The sequence below is a fragment of the Aotus nancymaae genome, unplaced genomic scaffold (assembly GCF_030222135.1).
Source record: "Aotus nancymaae isolate 86718 unplaced genomic scaffold, 86718_ANA_hifiasm-v0.15.2.pri h1tg000046l, whole genome shotgun sequence".
Taxonomy (NCBI): Eukaryota; Metazoa; Chordata; class Mammalia; order Primates; family Aotidae; genus Aotus; species Aotus nancymaae.
Window position 1 is genome coordinate 30,798,477 of NW_026988460.1, and position 21,912 is coordinate 30,820,388.

Below are 21,912 nucleotides of genomic sequence, written 5' to 3' on the forward strand. Positions count from 1 at the left end.
CTGGCCTTGAACTCCTGGCCTCAAGCTATCCTCTCACTTCAGTGGATGGCTCAAATTGTTGGGATTCCAGGTGTGAGCCATTGCACCTTTTTCAGCTTCCTTGAAGTGTCCTTCTCATTTTTCCAGCTAAGTTTAAGTTTCACCTGTGCTGGGCAGCCTCTCCCTCTTCTTCCGCTCCCTAGCTTCCATTAGCATTGGACTTTCCTTCATTAACTCTCCTGTCATGATGTATTGAAGTTGCTGTTTCCATTTGACTGTAAGCTCTTTGAGGTCTGCAATTAGCTCTTCTGTGGACCCAGTGCCTTCTATGGAGCCTGGCATGTAGTAAAAGATAAGTGATTGAATGTTGGGTGAATGTTGAGTGTCTGGGAAACTGATTCCCCAAAAGGTTAATCCCTTTGCTCACAATAGGTCTCCTGGCTTCTTTTCAGACTTCTTTTCCTTCTCGTGTTGGCTGATTCCTTTGTGATTTATTTATTTTTTATTTCCATGCTTCCCCTGGAGCCAGTGAGAAAATATCATAGCTCTTTTGGCTGTTTTACCCACCATTATGATGATAAGTAAGGGAAGATGATACCCTCTACTCTTCATCTGTTGTAAGAGCAATAGCTTTTAACCTGTAAGGTCTATGAATCCAGTCTCCTATTTCAATAGCAAGTGTGCAGGTATAGAAGACTCTCCGCAGCATTTAAATCCTTCATATCTTGGCGCTGCTACCGGCACATTTTGGGATGCCCTCTCACCATTACTAAGAAGGCAGCCATATCCCAGTGTTTGTTGCTCTGTATCAGGATCTGGCTGCTCCTAAAAATGATGACTGGGAGTGTTTTTGTGTAGAGTTGGCGCCACAGTGGCTGAGTATGAAAAATGCAGAGTCCTTCCTTTGCAATACAGACTGTATTCAGCTGTGCCTCAGTCTGAAGACTGGATAAATTCCAGATAGTGGAGCAGTAAAGGGAGAAAAGGGATCTCATTGACTTTAAACACCACCATGGCTCAAGTAATGATTGGAGTGGTTTATATCTACCAGAATAAATGGCAGGTTTTACCAAACCCTAAGAAGACAACCCCACCTATTGGTCATTTGAGTGATCTGTTCTGATTGACTCAGGTCTAATTGGGGGACTGAAGTGGTCACTTAACCATCATCTTAGTCTAGCCCAGCCAACCAGGGGATGTTGATGGGAGAGCAGGTGGTGGGAAGGTTAAAGGTTGTTCTGGGGAAGGAAGAATAGCTGAGGCTAAAAGGGGAAGCGTCCAGGAGGAGCAGTCCTCAGGGGTCATTGAAAGGAGCAGATCAGAGTATGATGGGCTGGAGGGAGGGGGTTCCAGGTGCATGGGCCAAAGTGGGCAAAGGCTTGAACATGTATCTGTGTGCATTTGGGCTTCTCCAGTCCAGGCTGTGTCTCTTCAGACAGCTGAGGAAAACCTCTGTGGAATCCCTCCCCAGTGGTTTTGTGAGTATGCCCCAGGTACACATGGCAAAGGGAATGCCTCTGACTTAGGCCATGACTCCTGGAGATGGGCCAGTGCCCTGCATGACCACGGCAGGACTGGGCAGGAAGACCGGTGTACCCATCCACCTTCTGTCCTTTAGGAGAAGATTGGCTGGCGAAAAGATGCACTGCATTTGCTGGTGTTCACAACGGATGATGTGCCCCACATCGCATTGGATGGAAAACTGGGAGGCCTGGTGCAGCCACACGACGGCCAGTGCCACCTGAATGAGGCCAACGAGTACACTGCATCCAACCAGATGGTGAGGGCTGGGGACCAGACCCCCCACTCCCCGATGCCTCTCCTGTGACCCTGCCCTTGGTCTGAGTACTCACTCAGCCTTGAAACCTTCCTCTGGCCCTCAGTATTCACTGGCTTTCTGATCCATTCTTGGTGTTGGGTTTCATTATTCCATCTTCTCCACCTGGGTTTCTGGAATCCCTCATTGACTTACAACATTTCTCAGGGATTTCTGTAGCTGTTTCATCTTTCTGCCAATGTGCATCTAAATGGGGAGTGTTTGGTTGGGATACAGGTGGCCCAGGGGAAACAGGATAGATCTCGTAGTGGGGAGGGGATCTTAAAGGAGGGTGGAGGCTGTGCTCCTGCAGAGGTCACAACTGGGATAGGAGTTATAGGGCATGACTTCCTGACTTCTAGAAATGGGCTCCCAGAGGTGTGAGTTGCCTGTCAGCGTCAGGAGTGGGCAGAGGTGTTCTGCACAGAATGGGGGGTCCCAAGGACCTTCTACTCCCAACGGTCTATAACCACAACTATGCATTTTAAAAGAATTTGCTCAAAATTTCAAACATTCATAATAATAGACCAGTAAAATGAACCCCACATGCCTATCACCCAGACCCAACAGTGATCAAGATCTCGCATACTTACTATGCAATTTTTCCTCCAAAATCTGCACCCTTTTCTTTTTCAAATCCATGCTGGTGGCCAAAGAGGAATTCTTCCCAATTTTCTTTCCTAGAGAAGCCCATCTTCTCCAGTTTCAAGAGGTGGTCAGTGCCCAAGCCTTCCATCTTGTCTAGGAATAATGGAATCTGAAAAAAGGACTGCAACTCTAGGACCTCACCAGATGCGGACTCCCATACCCATCAGTCCTCGAAATCCCTTAGGACACTGTTAAACTGCCTCTCACCTTCCTCTCTTCCTCCTTTCTCTGCACCCCTGCCCCACGGCACAACTTTTAGTCCAGAACTTGGCAACCTCTTTTGCCTGTCTGAGCCACAAGCAGGACCTGCGGGACATGTTGGTAGGCCTAACCTTTAGGCATAGGAGAAGGAAAATAGGGCAAGGAGGCAGGGAAGAAAAGTTTTAGAGGACAGAGGAAAGAGATAAGAAGCGCTGATGGCAGAGGGCAGGATGTGGTGGCTATTCTCTAGGGTGTCCCCACTCATCCCCTTCCCTGCTGAAAGGATGGAGACACATACCAGATCTGGAAAACCTCCTCTCATCACCTCTCCACTCTGAGGTGGGAGGAGTGAATCTAGTTTGGTGGATGCCAGAGGGTCCTTTCCTTGAGGGTCTCCTCTACTCAGCTCCTCAGTTCAGGAGCTGCCAAGGAGGCTTAGTTATTAAGGGACTCTAAGGGCCCACCTAAGGAAAAGGTGCTTCCATGACAAATGCTGGCTGCTGAGTGTGCATTGGAGCCAGGCATGGTGTGCTCATGTAAGCTCGCCTCTTTTACATTCCTTGTTAGGAATGTCACAACCTTGACTTTTGCCTTTGCCCTAGGACTATCCATCCCTTGCCTTGCTTGGAGAGAAATTGGCAGAGAACAACATCAACCTCATTTTTGCAGTGACGAAAAACCATTATATGCTGTACAAGGTATGCTGGGAGGGAGGGAGGCTAGTGGTTTAATTCCGGGGGCCAGGCTGACCCTAAGGTGACTGGGAGATTAGAATGTGGGGTAGGGTGAAGGGAGTGGTGAGGAGTGTTTACAACCCTGCCTATATGGGAGAAATTCAAAGGAGGGGTGGAATATAGCCCAGTCTTGGTCTAATGGAAAATAATAGGAGGAAACGATTAAGCATTCGCATAGCAGTGTATACCTTGCAGGAAATTCGAACATATAGTATGTAATTTGATTCTGAGAAAAACCTTGAAAATAGCATGAATTCTCATTTTTGGGTGATGAAATGGAAACAGAGAGAGGCACACTCTAATAGAGAAGGAAAATATAAAATGAAGATATACGCAGAGAAAAGTAAGGCATCTCATCAGGCTACATCACTAATCCCAGTATTCCAGAGCTTTATGCCTGAGCCTGCAGACTGTAGGAGACCAGTGGGCTAGTCTGATGCAAGAATTCCCACAGAAACCAATAAATGTGCTGAGTGAAAGAGCAGTCTATGTATGGATCTGTTCTGTCTAAAGAAACTGTTCCTGGGTCACCTCAGATTATCTTCAGAAACTCCCCTCATGAACGTGCTCCTTCTCACAGTCACAGACGAGCCACGTTTGAATTACAAATCTCCCCGGCGTGCTCATGAAAGCTAAATGTACGCTTGCCTTTTTTACATGGTGAGGCAATGAGAACTTAATCTGGAATCGCTCTCTACCCTCCACCCACAGAACAGCTGGCCATAGTTCCCTCTCCTTCTTGTTCTTAAATGTCCACAAAAGAACCTTTGTCTGATTGTATTTTTCTATTACTCCTGCCTGAGGTTGTCACTGATAAAATGCCACTTACATTTTCTTGAGTTCTTTATCCTCCTTTAGTCCAAATCAATTTTAGAAGATGAAACAAGGGAAAAGGATTGTTTTTCTTTTTTGTTTAGTGGAAGATAGCAGGATAAAGCCTATTCAGGGCATGGTGGTGCATGCCTGCAATTCTACCTACCAGGGAGTCTGAGGCAGGTGAATCTCTTGAACCCAGGAGGCAGAGGTTGCAGTGAGCTGAGATTGTGCCACTATACTCCAGCCTGGGGGACAGAGCAAGACTCCTTCGCAAAGAAAAAAAAAAAAGCCTATTCACTTACAAATAACGTTTTACATTTTTAGAGGGCTCAATTGCACAGACTGTATTTCCAGAGGGAAGAAGTCCACCTTGGCTTAAGCGTCCTTCCTCAGAGCTAAATACACCTTGCTTGGGAAGGGGGCCCATCCAGTCCCGAGGCAGGCGGAAGGCAGTGGATGTTTCTGCCACTGTTAGAAGTGGCAGACTTGGGAGTTAGTACAGATGAAAGAGGAAAGGTGGGTACTTCAAGGCTGCCCCTTTGCCACAGGACCTCAGAGGTCCTTGGGAGGGCACCAGTTGTATCTCAGCTTCCTATTAAAGAAAGGACCTATACTTGAGACCCTTGGAAAAGTTGCCCTTTTCACTCCTTCTGAACAGATTGAGCAGATCTTGAAAGCTGAACCTGGGAGTGCCTCAGAGACCAGGGGAGAGATTGCAAGAAACTCTCAGGAGCTGTCAATCTTAAAGGATGGGCTTTTAGAGAGCTGTCTATTACCGTGGGAGGGGAGGCGTCTCAAGACATTATCCTGTAAGGAAAGATCTTGTGAGCCCCTTTCCTATGGATCTATGGGGCTGGATATTCCATGGCCTACTGCAACAACTCTTCCCCCATGCCATTTCTTCTTGCTGTTCCCTGTGGCATTTTCTTCAATTCATGGTGGGAGAGGGTGGCAGGATATGGTGCTAGGAGCCTTTACTGGTCTAGCCCGGTATAGCAAAGCTTACTCTGACAGTTAGCAGGGCAAAATGAACTTATTTCTTTTCTTTACTTTTTGCCCAAGAATTTTACAGCCCTGATACCTGGCACAACGGTGGAGATTTTAGACGGAGACTCCAAAAATATTATTCAACTGATTATTAATGCATACAACGTAAGTCACCAGCCTCTTCCCCCACTGCCACCTGCACCCCACCCCTCCCCACTGAGGTCCTGCAGCCGCCATGGGCTCAGGTGGGCGGTTCGCTGTGCTGCTCTGCTTGGCTCTGCTCCCCCATCCCCTTGAGTTTGGTGTCTTCTTCTGCTTCACTCGGGGTCAGGATGGAGAAGCTCATCCTGCATGATGCGTCTCCCTCTCACCTCTGCCATCTCGACTCTCATCTGCAGATCTCAGTGAGCCAGGGAGTAGCTCAGACTCAGGCTGGTGGCCTGGGAAGTGCTTAGGTTCTGACACCTCATGTGGGCCGCAATGGTATTCTCCACCAACCCAGTGCCCAGGCTAACCCTGCCACCGTATTCCCTGTGTGAGGAAGCAGAGCATCCGAGAGCCACAGGCCCATGCTGCAAGATGTGAAAAGCTTGCACACTGAGCTCACCTCCCAGTGGCAGGACGGGAGTCCCTCAGGCTCATGAGTTGCAGACTAACATGGGAGAGGAGAATCAACAATCAGTTTTTTGTTTTTAATTTAAAAATATAGAGACAGAGATAGGGTCTCACTATGTTGCCCTGGTTGGTCTGCTCTCAAACTCCTGGAAGCAGTCCTCCCACCTTAGCTTCCCAAAGTGCTGGCTTTACAGGCATGAACCATCACGTCTGGCCAAAGAATAAATGTTTCGTCTACCTACTTAGGATGTGATTGTAATCAGGTCTTTTCAGAGGGTTTGTGATTGGGGCTGTTAAATTCTATGCTGTTGTAACATATTATGTGAAGTTGGCCCTAATGTATTAAGTGCAAGTTCTTATAGATGTGGTTTAGCAATCACTTTCACACTCCAAGCCATGCATCCACAGATTCACCTCCCAAATCTTTCTTTCCTACCCTCCTTTCCCTCAATTCATAACACTCCAGAAGTACTTGACTCGGATCTACCTTCTCTCAGGCAAATGGCAGGCAGAGCTCTTGTGCTGGGAAGTGTGTGCCCTCTGCTTTCCCTTCCCTTGTGGGTCCCAGGATGGTTATGGCATCCAGTGCCTACCCACCCGCTCAAGGGGACAGGTCATTTCTAAATTGGCATTCAGAGTAAATCTTCTTGTTAAAACTAAGTTATACACAGACTAAGTGTGGCTTAAGTAACATTATTAGTCCTAACCTTAGGTAAAATAGGTTTTTGTGGGGTAACCTGGGAACCTAACAAGTCACTGTGGCATCACACATCTGTGAGAAAAGTCATCTTGCCTCCCCAGCAGTGACTGCTTACAAATGAGTATTTGGAGCCTGGCCTTCCCCAGCTTTGGTCTTGTCCACCTGCCGATGTGGCCCTGTCTTGAGTTACAAAGTACTGCAGCTAGGGAGAGCCCTGAGGCTTGGGGTGTGGCCAGCCCTGCACTTAGTCCCCTGGAGCCTCAGCATCCTAAAGGCAGCCAGGTGGGCGGCAGTGAGGATTTTTGGCTTGTTTTCCTTCCCTTCCTTTGCTGTTCCCACCACCCGCATCTCCTGTTGTAGCCAAGGGTCCTCTTGCGCTCACAGATTCTGATATTCCCGGAACTTCCTGTTGTGAGAAACTGAAGACTTCCTTCTCTCCTACCCCAGTGCCCACATACTAACATCCTCTTTTCTGTTCTCTGACCTTTAGAGCCTCACCAGATCTCATAGGCACTTCAGAACCCAGAGCGCAGTGAGACAGGGTTTCCTAATTAACTTTACACTATAGTGACTTGCAGATTCCATGGTGAGTGATCTGATTTATACTTCAGTAAGAAGGAGAACACCTAAGCTGGTTTTGTGGGCACAATAGGTCTGCTGAAGTGAGACACCGAGAGAGGGTTTGGGATGTGAGCCTGCATGAGAAGGAGGAACCAGGCCTGTGAATGTCACCCTCTTTACTGGGGTGAGCTGTGAGCTGCTTGGGTCTCAAGCTCTGGACACTGAACTAAGAGAAGCAAAGCAAGAGCCAGAACCCCTGCCCTGCCACTCTCCTCTTCCCTTTGAGGATGCCAGAGCTGGGATACCCCACGAGGCAGAAGGGGCACCACTGCTGGACCCACTTTCACAGACAGGGAGGCCACCGCTTGCCTCCTGCTGAATCAGGGCCTTTGGGAAGAAATGGCTGAAGAGCAGCTCATCTGGGCTCTGTGGAGTGGGGTGAAGTCCCTCTTTAGGGCTTCTGAGGAGGGGCCACTTCTCAGCGTTTCATCGTCAGCCACCTCCTGAGTTCAGAGCTCTGGGCACCCCAAGAGCTTTGGCTGGTGAAGGCCCAGGCCCCTTGCTCCTGGCGGCGGTGATATTGGACGGCATCATGGTGCACAGTTCCATAGACCTGGCTGGGCCGCCTTGCAGCAGCAGGGAAGACACACTGCTCAGACAGCATCTGTGTTGCTGGCGAGTTCTGCATGTATCTGCATCTGCTGGGAGTGCTGAAAATCAGGGAGCAGGAGACTATTATCGGTTCCCTGCATGGGATCTCATAAGTGCTTAGTCCTGAGCAGGATTTCTTATATATCTACATTCATTTTCTTAGTGGAAATCCAGGGACCCAGGGTCAGGGAGTGAGAAAGGAAAGCATTCCCTGTGTGGTAGGCAGAGGCCAGGAGAGGAGTGGAGACCTCTCCCTGCTGATGAGGAGTCAGGTGCGGGGATGAGTACAGGGAACAGTTGTTCTGGGCTGGAGGTGCTTTTGGAACCTGGAATGAATTCCCAGAGGAACTGTGGGAACCTAGCACTGTCGCTTGACTCTGCTAGTTAAACTGGTTCCTTAAGCAAACATGTTGTAGAATGAAGCTGATGACTTATGAACGAACTTTGAAACTCTACACTTTTAAAAATCAGTGATTATGACCAGCCTTGGTGACTCACGCCTATAAATCCAGTGCTTTGGGAGGCCGAGCTGGGAGGATCACTTGAGGCCAGGAGTTTAAAACCAACCTGGGCAACATAGTGAGACCTAGTTTCTACAAAAAAATGAACTGGGCATGCTACTTGGGAGGCCGAGGCAGGAGGATCGCTTGAGCCCAGGAGTTCAAGGCTGCAGTGAGCTATGATTGTATCACTGCTCCGGCCTGTGCTACAGAGCGAGACTCTGTCGCTTTTAAAAAAAAAAAAAAAGCAATGATTATTAGAATATTCTCAACAATAACTATTCATATCCAGTGGAAAACAATTGTAAAGCTTTATTTACATGTAATTAACATATAGCAAACTATACTGATTTAACAGTATAAGTGTTGACACAGGTATATACCTGTGAAACCATCACCACCATAAAGATACTGAACATGTCCATTACTCCAAAAAGTGACCCCTGATAATTCTCTCCTTCCACCTCTCCCTTCAGGTGAAATTTTAAAAATATATGTTAAATATAAAAATGTGAAACAGCAAGGTATTTGAAGCAAGTCCAGTTGGTTGAAGCCATGTTAGGGGTATGTTGGTGTTCCATGTTTTTTTTTTTTTTTTTTTTTTTGAGATGGAGTTTCACTCTTATTACCCAGGCTGGAGTGCAATGGCGCAATCTCGGCTCACCGCAACCTCCGCCTCCTGGGTTCAGGCAATTCTCCTGCCTCAGCCTCCTGAGTAGCTGAGATTACAGGCACGCACCACCGTGCCCAGCTAATTTTTTGTATTTTTAGTAGAGACGGGGTTTCACCATGTTGACCAGGATGGTCTCAATCTCTTGACCTCGTGATCCGCCCGCCTTGGGCTCCCAAAGTGCTGGGATTACAGGCGTGAGTCACCGCACCCGGCCCGGTGTTCCATGTTTATTAGAACCTGTGATACTGTGGCATAGGAAGATACATATATATATATATACACACAAAGGTTTTTAGGGGCTTTGTATTAGAAACTAGGGGCATATATATATATATATATATATATATATATATATATATATATATATACACATACATACACACACACACACATATATATGTAGATAAAAACCTTTGTAGATAAGGACACTAGGATTATCTTTTGTTATAATATTTGGTCTTTAATGCTGGTTCCTGACACAGTTTCCGAGACCATTGTCATTTCCTGGTCAATAGGAGCATCTTTTGTTCTAATGAGGTGACTCTTTGGGGTGGGGGGGTGGCTCCTGGATAGCCTCAGGATGGGGGCTGGTTGCCAGGGAACCAGCCATGTGATTAGAGGTTTGGAATATTCAGCCCCACCCCATGACCTCTGGGGAGGTGGAGAGGGGCTGAATTTTGAGTTGATTCAGTAGCCAGAGATGTAACCAGTCATGCCTATGTAACAATGCCTCCATGCAAACCAAGAAGGCCTGGGTTTGGAGGGCTTTGGGAAAGCTGTGGACAGGTTCCTAGAGAGTGGCACCAGAGAGGACAGGGAAGTCCAGCACCCTCCTCACACACCTTGCCCTGTTTCTCTTCATCTGGCTGTTCATCTGCAACCTTTATCTCTTATTAATACGTGGGTAAGTGTTAAGTTTTTCTCTGAGTTCTGTGAGCCATGCTAGCAAATTGATGAAAGAAGGAAGGGAGATCATGGGAACTTCAACTTACAGCCAATCGGTTGGAAGTATAGGTGACAACATAGTACTTGTGATTGGCATCTGTGGTGGGGGCAGTCTTGTGGGCTGAGCTCTTCACCTGGGGCACCTGATACTATGTCCAGGAAGATAGCGTCAGAATTGTGCTGAATTAGAAGACAGCCAACTGGTATCCAGTAGAGAAATTGTGTGGTGTGTGGTGGGGGAAAAATCCTCACATCTGGCGTCAGAAGTGTTGTGTTGAGTGGTGTGTGAGTGAGAGTAGAGTAGGAAAAACAGTTTGGGATTTTCCTTCCGAGTACTCATCTTACTTGCTGCTGTCCTGGCCAGTGGGAAGGGCTGGGCTGGGCTGGACTTCAAGCTCCTTGAACCTGCACATTTCCTGACTTTGAGCCCAGCACAGGCCTCTCGTGCATGTGGGGTGTGCCAGGGCAGCAGGAGAGGCTTTCATCAGCTCTGCTATCTTTTCACCTGCTCTAGGCCCGGCCAGAGTCCAGTCACAGCTCTCTCCAGGCCGCTTGTGTTTCTGTCCCCTCACTGTCCGAGTGGTTTGTGTTGGATTTCATGAGTCAGGCAACACATGACTAAGTGTGGGTGTTGGCTTTTACCTCCCCTAGAGTGCTCGCAGACCATCTGTGGGGACATTCTGGGCAGATTTGGGTTGGAACATATGTAACAGTTGCAATGGCTGTGGTATTTGGCCAGGCTGAGGAGGGAGCAAAATGGAAAGGGTATGTTTAATTTCATGTCTTTGTAGAATCAAGTCTGGTGTACACATCTCTCAGAGTGTGAAATCTTCAAGTTGGATTTATGCATGTTTTCTTGCTGTGCCAAATTCTTCACTGTGAGAAATCACCAAGTCATCCCAAGGGAGTTTGGCAATGTGGTGCTTTGCTCTGTAATGAGTGCTGGTGAGAGACTCCCTTCCAGAACTCAGCCGTGGAGCCCTGGATCCACATGTGCAGAGGAGGCTGGTCTCATGTTGCACCCAGAAAGGCCTCTTCTCAGAGTGGGAGTGAACGGAATGAGTTGGAAAGCACTGGAGCTGCATGTGGACGGTGATATCAGAAGCTGTGGTGTGATTTTCCCTAGCAGAGCACATGTTTCTCTTTCTGTTGTTGCCATAAAGTCTGCTCCCACCCACTCCACAGCTGGCCTGACTTAAGGCAATTGCAGATGTGACCCAACCTGACCGAGTATTTAATAGCCTTTAAACTTCTGAAGTTCCTGATGTTGTCTTCTTTTCCTACTGGAGAACTAAGGCGTCACCTTGAGGGGCAAATCTGGTAGGAGTTAATGGAATTTTAGGAGTCACACATAAAAGTCTTCATGCATAAGAACTGCACTTTGACCCTCTACTCTATTTTTATACTCCATCCATTCATTTATTCAACAGATATGTACTAGCAGCCTAATGTATGACAGGCATCATTCTGCACCTTGGAAATAAAATAGTGAACAAAACGTAGTCCTGCCCTCCAAGACTCATAGTTTTTGGGGCAGAGACCCTTACAACCAGGATACAACCTGACAATCTCTTTCCAAAGTAACAGAGCCAAATTCCTTTTTTTTTTCTTTCTTTCAATTTTTGTTTTTGTTTTTGACCTCCTCTGCGGACAGAGAGCCAATTTCCGAAGAAAGAAGTGCATATGAGGGGTGTGGATTAGAGAGAGCCCTGGGGTGTGTAGAGAAGGCTTGCGTCTGGTCCTGTGCAGCTGAGTGGCCCTGGGCCACCTTTTCCTTGCCCTCAGTTCCAGCTTCCCTACATGAGAGGTTTGGGCTGCACCATCTCCACGGTTCTTGCTGCCTGAAATGTCTTAAGAGTTTATGATTCCAGCAACTCTAGGTAGCAGGAATAATACAAACGTCATATCAGAACATGGGGCCTACGGCCTGAGTAGAACATAAGAGTTCATTTCCATCTAATTCTTAGATGCTGACTCAAAGAGTAGGAGTCCAAGTCCTTCTTGGTTTTTCCCAAATCGTCTTCCAGATCCTCCTTGGGTCTTTTTTTTTCTTTTTCTTTTTTGAGACGGAGTTTTGCTCTTGTGGCCCAGGCTGGAGTACAATGGCTCAACTCAGTTCACCACAACCTTCGCCTCCTGGGTCCAAGCGATTCTCCTGCCTCAGCCTCCCAAGTAGCTGGGATTTCGAGCATGTGCCACCACGCCTGGCTAATTTTGTTTTTAGTAGAGATGGGGTTTTGCCATGTTAGCCAGGCTGATCTCCAACTCGTGACCTCAGGTGATCCGCCTGCCTCAGCCTCCCAAAGTACGGGGATTACAGGCGTCAGCCACCGTGCCCAGCTCCCTTGGGTCTTTCAAGGGAAAGCTTGGGCAGACCTTGCTGGGGAACACTGGTCCTTCCTTCCCAAGTTTTGTTTGTGAACCACAGCAGGGTAGGAGAGCCCCGTAGTTCAAGTGACCGTTCCCAGGTAATTTTTTACATGTCTTCACTCTTCAGCTCTTTTACAATATACTGTTTTATCTCATCCACATACTTATTCACAGTTATAAATTTATTTTTAAATATTTACTTGGCTTTAAAAAATATTTTCATCTACTTGGCCTGAGCCCTTAGCATCACTGTTAAAATATTCATCTGTCTACCCATCCCTGCATTCACTCATTCATTCAACAACAGATTGTGCTAAGTCCCAGAGAGGTCTATGATACAGCCTTGGGACTTCACAACGTGGTAGGGAAGACAGATCTGTAAATAACTAATCACAGGCAGCAGAGACTGCTGCGCGTTATTGGAGTGGCACTTTTGTGACCCTTGGCCAGTTAAGGCTGGCAAGTTGCAAGAGGAAGTGGACTTAAGACAGATCGTATTTTTAGAGTTGTAAAAGCACTTAGATAATTTGTTGCAAAGGGAGAGACTGTTTTTTGCAGAAAGTATTTTCAACAAGCTGTTAATTGGCTGGAAAACTGCATATTTCACTTATTCAACTTTAGCACTATGTGCTCAGCAAAAAAGGGAAAAAAAGAAAAGAAAGAAAACCCATAAGAGCAGGAGGCAAGTCTGTCTGCTGTTCTCTCCAACGGCGGGAGAGGGAATCTGCAGGGCCGTCTGCAGATGTTGGGGTCCTCGTCTCTCAGATGCGTACATCTTGCTAAACTATGCGTTTAGTGTGTAAACAGACAGTTGTTTTAAATTTTTCTGAAAAATATGACCTCTGAATAAAAGCTGCTTACTTCATTTGGCCCCAGTCTCCAAAGTGGCATCTTTTTTAGAGTTTTTCAAGGACAACTTTTTTTTTTTTTTTTTTAAAACAGAGTCTCACTCTGTCACTCAGGCTTGAGTGCACTGGCACGATCATAGCTCACTGCATCCTTGAACACCTGGGCTCAAGCGATCCTCCTGCCTCAGCCTCGAGTAGCTGGGACTACAGGCATGTGCCACAAGGACAATTTTTTAAACTAATAGGCATAGAAAATTTTGCAAACTTTTCACAAACTAAATAAGTATCCAGCACCCAGGTCAAACACACAGAACATTAACAAGCCCTAGACGTTCCTATTGTGCCCTCTTTCATCACAATCCCTCAAGGGCAACCATTAATTTTGCCTGTTTTTGAATTTTATACAGAGTTATAAAATATATATGCCTTTTGAATTTTATGTAGTTATAAAATATTGTTATATTTGTGAGATTTATCCATATTACTACATGTAGTCACATTTTGTTACTTCTCATTACCGTATTTCACTATATGAACATACTGCGATTTTTAAAAATCCATTCTACTGTTGATAGGCGTTTGAGGAATTTCCAGTTTCTAGCTATTGCAAGCAGTATTGCAGTAAACATTCTTGTCTATGTCTTTTTGGTGATGCGTACGCTTCTGTTGGGTATAATCCTGGGTGAATGCTAGGTCTGAGGCTGGCCTTAGCTTTAGTAGATATGGCCTAATGGGTTTCTATAGGGTTGCACCAATTTACACTCCCACCAGCAGGATAGGAGAGCCCCAGTTGCTCTACATCCTTTCTAACACTTGATGTTCTTAATTTTCATTTTTTTCTATTCTGAAAGGTAATTTTGACTTGATTTTTGTTTGATTCACTGTCTTGAGAATACAATTCACACATGAGATTGGATTCCCTCATTTTGTAGTTTCATACTCATGCGTATGGACCTCATCTGACTGGGATAGGTATGGGTGTGAATGATAGGGTGGATTCCTAGAGAAATTGCCTGCTGAGCTGATTTTGAAGGATAATAAGGAGCCAGCCAGGAGGAGGAAGGGGAGGAGCCATTGTGCAAAGGATCATTACCCTGAGCACATGGAAAGGCCCGAAGCCTGGAGTGCACATGGCAAGATTGAGGAACTGCATGTCTGAAGTCTAGGATGGGGATGAGAGGTGCCTCTGGAGAAGCAAGCAGGGAACAGAGCATAACACCTTGAAGCAGATGTCATACAGCAGGTTGACCATTATCAACCTCTCCAAGCTCACAGAGGGAGATCTCAGGCCAGGTCTCGAAAGATGTCTTGTGAGTGCAGAGAGAAGGGAAAGGATGAGGGAGGGCCAGGGAACCAAGCTAACTGGCTCTTCCCTTGGCTTGGGATTCCTGAGTTACAGCAAGCCACGTGGGCATTAGAAAACCAGTGTGGGAGCACCTCAGTCGTAGCCTTTATTAAATAGTTGGGCTTCATTTTCTCTCTCTGTTCAGAGTATCCGGTCTAAAGTGGAGCTGTCGGTATGGGATCAGCCTGAGGATCTTAATCTCTTCTTCACTGCTACCTGCCAAGATGGGGTATCCTACCCTGGTCAGAGGAAGTGTGAGGGCCTGAAGATTGGGGACACCGTAAGTCTCACTCCAAGTTTGTATGAACTCTTGATAGCATTGGTCATCAGTCTTTGAGTTCTAATAACTTTGTGACTTATTAGAGTCCTTTCAGAATTCGTATTCTGTTTTCCAATTCAGCTTCCCAGAGGAGTCTCCTAAACCTGCTATGTATTATGTGTTCAGAATCCCAGGTGAACTTGTTAAAGAGCCCAGTCAATAGGCAGCCCTCAGCGCATTGCCTCCTAAGGCTTTCTCAAGTTGGCATTGTGACTTTGGTGTTTTAAACCATTATCCTCTTAGCTTGACACAGTTAGGAGGAAGAGTACAGGTGGGAATCGAAGAGACCTGGCTTTCATTCCTACTCTTCTGCAAATTGCTCTGTGCCTTGGATAATCTGACCCTGTAAAATGTAAAGAAAACCACTCCCCCCATTCTGTTTGGTAAAATAGAATGGATGACTCTACAGCAATGGGGGACACAGACCCCTTGTCCAGATTAAGTTTATTCAGATGATGTGTGAAGATGTGTGCCTGTGCAGTAAACCAAGGACTTGAGGGTGGGAGCAGGGAGGATAGGTGGGTGACGAGAACACAGACACAGACATGGGCACAGAGACCAGCGAGTAGTGACACATCCTCTGGAGGTCGTGCTGCTTAGTGCTCAGGAAACGGAAAATCAGGGAGGGATAATTCTCTTCCACACTTAAAAGAATCTGTTAAGAAACAGGAAAATTATAGAGACCTTACAAATAGATGGCTATGTCCTCTTGGCATTCATAGCACTAATGACGGCCAAGGCGGATATAAGCTGACTCATCCCCTGGCTTCAGGGAAAGGGCTTGCAAAGACGGGGAACGGTCACATGGCTGGTAGCAGTGGTCTCCTCCAGCTTTTCCACATTCCACTGTAGAGCTTTTCCCATTGCCACTTTCACAGCACACAGACATACCTCTCACCCTCCCCAAATCTTACTGTGGTGCCTTGCTCCCCCAAATAAAGTTCACAATATCATATCGAAGTTGAGAAAATGAAGGCCTCTCGTGACTGGCTACCAAGGCCTTTTCTAAGACACGTTGTTTCCAAGTTTCTTTTGCTTTTAATAAGTTTGAAAGAAGGGCTAATCAGGCTGTCAGATGATAAGTCATTACAAATGATGATGATTGATTGATTGATTTTTTTTGGAGACAGAGTCTTGCTCTGTCACCCAGGCTGGAGTGCCGTGGTGCAATCTTGGCTCACTGCAAACTTTGCCTCCCGGATTCAAACAATTCTTATGCCTCAGCCTCCCAAGTAGCTGGGATTATAGGCTTGTACCACCCCACCTGGCTAATTCATACATTTTTAGTAGAGACGGAGTTTCACCATGTTGCTCAGGCTGGTCTCAAATTCCTGGGCTCAAGGGATCCTTCCACCGCAGCCTCCCAAAGTGCTAGCATTACAGGTGTGAGCCACCATGCCTGCCCACAAATGATTACTTATGCCTTTCAACTCAGAAGACACTCATAGAACAAGGTGACATTGCTGTAACAAAACTCTTGTTCCTATCTTTCTATTTATGGGAACTTTTTTTGTGCTTAAATCTCTACAAATGAAAAATAGAAATATAATTGATGCTGATCCCTGCGTTGTTTAGCAATAATTAATATGATTTTACATCTGGCGGAAAGCCTCATCTCATCAAAGGGGTACTTGCAGTAAAATTTTGCTGTTTATTTTTAATAATTGTCGGAAGTTACAGTATATTTATGTTATTTTCATCAATTATAATAATTACTCAATCCAGATGATTAAAAAAAAAAAACACTAAAGCTTTGCAGGGACAGGACAGGATTTAAAGAGATAGCTATAAAAAATGGAATGAGGCAGAAATAGCCAAAAACCCTCAACAACATGTAAGTGAATTATATAGATCTTTGGGTGGAATGTGTGGTGCGGCATGGCAGGAAAGCTGAAGGATGGTATGGGAAATATACCCAAACAAGGAACCCTTTACTTGGAGAAATTGGTCTGATGTAAAAGAGATGGGAAAGGGATGGACTATGAATCTAGCATCCGCCAGGTTTCAGGAAGGCTCTCAACAATTTCTAATGACATCCTTAAAAATAAAGCAGATATTTAATAATATGTGTTGACAACAGCACAGTCAGGCAGATTTGTAGCTCTCTCAGAGTGTTGATAATGCAGCCAGAGAGAGGTCTTGACAGGTTCCAATGTCTCTCGTCTGCTGTGTTTATCATTGGCTTGGCTTGAACTCATAGAAGACCTGCTTATCAAATATGGGAAGGTCACAGAGCCGGAGAAAACAGCTTATCTTATAAAGCGGAAAAATGAAGATTTAAATGTATTTTTCAAAATTGAGCTGGATTGAAATAAGGAGGATTAATGTCTGACGTTTTAGTTCAGAATATTACTGGGATATAGGGACTTAGTCTGATAGTAAAAGAAAAGCATCTGGCAGATTATAATGGCTCAAAGGCTCAATGCAAATAAACAGTGATTAAAAAAAAAAAAAAGTCTGCTGGGTACAGTGGCTCATGCCTGTAATCTCAATACTTTGAAAGGTCAAGGTGGGAGGATTGCTTGAAACCAGGAATTTAAAACCAGCCTGTACAATAAAATGAGACCCCCATCTCTATAGAAAATAAAAAATTAGCCGGGCATGGTGGTGCACACCTGTGGTCTCAGCTACTCAGGAGGCTGAGGTGGGAAGATAGCTTAAGGCTAGGAGTTCGAGGCAGCAGTGAGCTTTGATCACACCACTGTACTCTAGTGTAGGTGACAGAGTGAGACCCCATCTCTTAAAAAAAAAAAAAACAGTAATGGCTGGGCACAGTGACACACCTGTAATCCCAGCATTTTGGGAGGCTGAGGCTGGTTGATTGCTTGGGCTCAGGAGTTCGAGACTAGCCTGGGCAACATGGCAAAACCCAGTCTCTCCCAAAAATACAAAAATTAGCTGAGCATGGTGGGGAGCACTGTTGTCCCAGCTACTTGGGAAGTGGAGGTGGGAGGATCACTGGAGCTCAGGAGGTTGAGGCTGCAATGAGCCATGATTGGGACACTGCACTCCAACCTGGGTGACAAAGTAAGACCCTGTCTCAAATAAATAAATAAATAAAAATATAAATAGCAGGCCAGGCACAGTGGTTCATGCCTATAATCCCAGCACTTTGGGAGGCCAAGGCAGGTGGATCACCCGAGGTCAGTTCGAGACCAGCCTGGCCAACATGGTGAAACCCTGCCTAACATGGTGAAACCCTGCCTCTACTAAAAATACAAAAGTTAGCTGGGCATGGTGATGTACACCTATAGTCCCAGCTACTAGGGAGGCTGAGGCAGGAGAATCGCTTGAACCTGGGAGGCAGAGGTTGCAGTGAGCCAAGATTGCACAACTACACTCCAGCCTGGGTGACCAAGCGAGACTCCATCTCAAAAAAATTAAATAAATAAATAAAAAGTAATGCCTGTTGAAGCTGTGTTAATAGAGATATTTTCAAACCTCACATCTGAAGTTCCTTATTTAGTTATTTTTTTATTTTTAGAGACTGGGTCTTGCTCTGGTTCCCAGGCTGCGGTACAGTGACTTGATCATAGTGCACTGTAACCTCCAACTCCGGGGCCCAGGTGATCCTCCCACCTCAGCCTCCCAAGTAGCTGGGACCACAGACCTGCACCACCACGCCCAGCTAATTTCTTTGATTTTTTGCAGAAACAGAGTCTCGCTATTTTGCCTAAAATGGTTTTGAACTCCTGGCCTCAAGTGATCCTCCTGCCTCGGCCTCCCAAAGTGCTGGGACTACAGGCATGAGCCACTGTGCCTAGCCCAGCCCAGTTCTTTTTTGAAAAAGAAGAGTGATAAGCAACTATCATGATGAATTGTTTAGAAGCTAGGAAGGGCAAAGGAACTAATGTTTGTTGACAGTAAGATTGTAAAGTCAGAACTCTTTTCAGATGCAAAAAAACTGAAGCCAATTTATGCTGTCCTAAGTGAAAAGGAGAAAGTCATTCTAAATATATTGGAGTTCCTCATGGAATATGAAGCGGAAGTACAGTTAGTCTTAGGAAGGACCAGAAACGATCTAGTCAGTGAGTCGTTCTGTGTTCACTAATTCCCTGTGAGGAAGACATTGTTATTCATTATGACAGATGGGGAAGACTGAGGCACAAAGCATACAGGTACACAGCCTGTAAGTGTCAAAGTGAAAATGCAAAGCCAGCGCTTTCTGTTCTGAAGCCAGCTCCCTCACCACCTTTATCCGGCCTCTTGGTGCTCACGATTCTATTCTACCAAACCTATTTCAAAGGACTCTACCAGCACAAAGTATGATCCTGAGGAACAGGAGCCTCCACGGGAGAGTGCCGCTCACTGAACCCCCTGCACCATGTGGGGAGCCCAGCACTTGCACACTGCTGACGCACAGCCTGGGATTTGAGGATGAGCATAACCTGACCCAGCTCACCCAGCTAAGAGGCAGTGAACTCACAAGCCCCAAACCAAGCTCTTTCTCCCTCCACACCAGGTCATCCCACTCATCCCACTCCCCATTACAGAGCAAATGGTATTTGTTAGCATGGAATAAGGGTATCCAATGTGCCCTGTCCATCGTGCCCCTTAACTGTGGTGGGGGCATTACTGCTGCTGTCTGCTTATAACAGCTTTATAAGGGAGCTGTTCCTTCCCCATTTTATGTGTGAAAAACTAAGACTCAAAGTGGGGCCTGAGAAGCATGCCAGAACCCTCAAGCATCAGGAGCCAAGTCGGGGGCTGCTTCTGAGGCCACAGTGCATGTGTTTCCCCTGTGCCTCACGCACTTTGGGAGTGACAGCTTCAAGGAAGCATACAGTGGTGTCATGGCCACTTGTGGACGGACTCTCTAGTGTAGGGATTTTTATTTTTGCTGGGATACCTCAGAAAAATGGGGAAACTGTCAGAGCTTAGAAATAGATATTGCATGATTTTTCAAATGCTCTGAAAATCTCAGATGTATCGAGATGGTTTTTAGAGCCCACGAAGCGACACTAAAGGAGAAGGGAGCTTCTGCTCGGGCCGGCATGTTTTGACAGCTCTTCCTGTGGGATCGGATAGGCCGAAGCCCTGTGGGAACAGCAGGGGCCCTAGGCGAGCGTCCTGAGCTGGCCCTTTGTTTCTACTCACTGTCCCAGCGTTGTTGTCTTGCTGTCCAAAGGCCACGGTCACATGACCCCTGGTTCCACTGCAAGGGCTGTGGGGTTTTTGTTTTCTGTGGATGAAGACAGGCTGGCACAGGGCAGTGGCCACTCTGCTCCTCAGAACCAGACATGATTCTGTTCACAAGGGCCACCCAGGCCAGGAGAGGCAACTCTCTTGCGGGCCTTGGAGGCAGAACTGGCTCCATCATTTGTAGTGCAGTGCACAATGAAAATATGGGTCCATATTCAAAAATCATTAAGAATTCCAACACAGCGATCACAGAGCATTTAAGCATGGACCCTTCTGAGTGGGGGCCCTCATGACTGCACAGGCATATGGCCCGGGAGCCAGTCCTGGCATGGGGAGCTGCGGAGCTTTTTTTTCTCAGGAAAGAGAGGGGTCTGTCAGTTCCTCTGATACCCAAGACAGAAGGGGTGCACTTACAGCTGGGACTGGTCTGATTTTCCTAAGCCTGGTGCCCAAGAAGGGAAACTTTCCATCCCTTCTCTGAGGCTGAACTGTATCCAGAGCACTGACAGTTGGGCTCTGGCAAGCAGGGGTGCTACTGCGTGTGTGAGTGCTTCCCTCTGGACGTGTGTCCCAAAGTCACACATTTCAGAACTTGCCAGTGACTGTGCTGACATCCACTCATGCTCAGTAAGTGTTTATCTGTCAAATCGCGTGCTCACTCAGGATGTACAGATGAAGCTGCAGGTCAGGGGCTCGGAGTCTGGTGGAGGAAATAATGTGCAGAGGAGTCAGCCTCATAGAGGGTGACGAGTGCTGTGAGAAAGCTGGGTGTGGCACTGCAGGAGCCCAAGGACGAAGGCCCAGCACTGCAGAGGGGGCTGTTGGTGCCAAGGCTCAGAGCACCAGTAGGAGTTTCCCAGACATAGGAAGGGAGGGTGGGCTGGTCCCATCAGTGGGCCTGGCATGTGCATTATTGGCAAGGTGTGTCTGCTAGGATGTGAAGAGCATCGCCCTTTGGCCAGTGGAAAGCAGCTGATGGTGATGGCTGTGGAGGCAAGAGGAGTGGGCTGGGGACAGAGGGGAGAGAGGCTGGCTTGGGCCACAGTGGTGGAGTATACCTGCCAATCTAAGGGGTCTGTCCATCGTCTGGCAAGTGGGTTCCATTCTTTGGTGGCAGGAATTGGGAGGACTATGGGCAGGTCAGGGGATGGAGGCGGGGATAGACAAGAGTGCCAAGCATAGCTGGAGGGTCAGGGGACTCCCCTGAAGAAGAGCTATTAGGAAAAGCAGGCAGGGTTCAGCTGTCATCAGGGATCTCAGTGTCTGACCTGTAGACGAGGACACAGCCAGTGTGAGGGGCAGCCTTGAGCCAGCTGGTGAGTGGCAGCGAGGTGGACCTCACCTCCTCATCATCATAGCTCCCTGCAGAGGTGGAGAGGGTGCAGGCTGTGGTTCTGTGACAACCCTGTGTACTCTGGGTCAAGACAGATGTCTAGCAAGAAGCAGGAGAGGTGGCAGGGGCTAAGGGTCAGGGATGTCCTCGAAGAGAAATGTGGCTTAAATCAAACCTTGAAAGCCCCAAATCCAATGGTGTTCTCTTTCCTAGTGATTTCAGCTGTTTCCCTAATTTTCCTCCCTTTATCCTACACCAACCACCAGGAGTCAGTTTACTCAGGAACTGGCTTCAACAAATCAGTATGCAAGTGGCTGGCTGTGAGGCTAGCACAGATACCCAGCACAAAGCAGCCAGTGAACCCCATCATGGGCTTCCCACAGCACCCCGTTCCTGCTCCTGTCCACTCTCCGGGGCCCTGTAGCCTGTGCCCATCCCAGCTCCTTTTTTGTTGAGATCTGAGCAGATTTGGCATCTGCATAGGATAGCCCTGGATTTGGTGGGTTCAGTGTGGGGGCTGGGCAGCCCTTTTGAAAGGGTGCATCTGGCTGCAGCCCCACAGGGGAACCAGAAGCATCCCAATGAAGTTCAAATAACAAGACCAGGCAGGAGGGCTGCTGTGTCTGTGATCTTCCTCTGGAATCTCAGAGCTGTTGAATGAGTCTCTAGGAACTGGGGAACCTTCAGTATCAGCTGAAGTCCTCAAGAATCAGGGGAGGGACTCGAAGA

The 21,912-nt window shown here is 47.0% G+C and overlaps 1 protein-coding gene across 1 annotated transcript in view; it reads left to right on the plus strand.

Moving 5' to 3' along the window:
• Nucleotides 1-21,912, plus strand: part of ITGB5 (integrin subunit beta 5) — a 125,359-nt gene that overhangs the window by 65,426 nt on the left and 38,021 nt on the right. The window contains exons 6-9 of the mRNA XM_012473867.3: nt 1,598-1,759; nt 3,247-3,342; nt 5,257-5,346; nt 14,535-14,669. Of these exons, the coding sequence (XP_012329290.2) occupies nt 1,598-1,759; nt 3,247-3,342; nt 5,257-5,346; nt 14,535-14,669 (483 nt within the window). The remainder of the gene's footprint in view (nt 1-1,597; nt 1,760-3,246; nt 3,343-5,256; nt 5,347-14,534; nt 14,670-21,912) is intronic.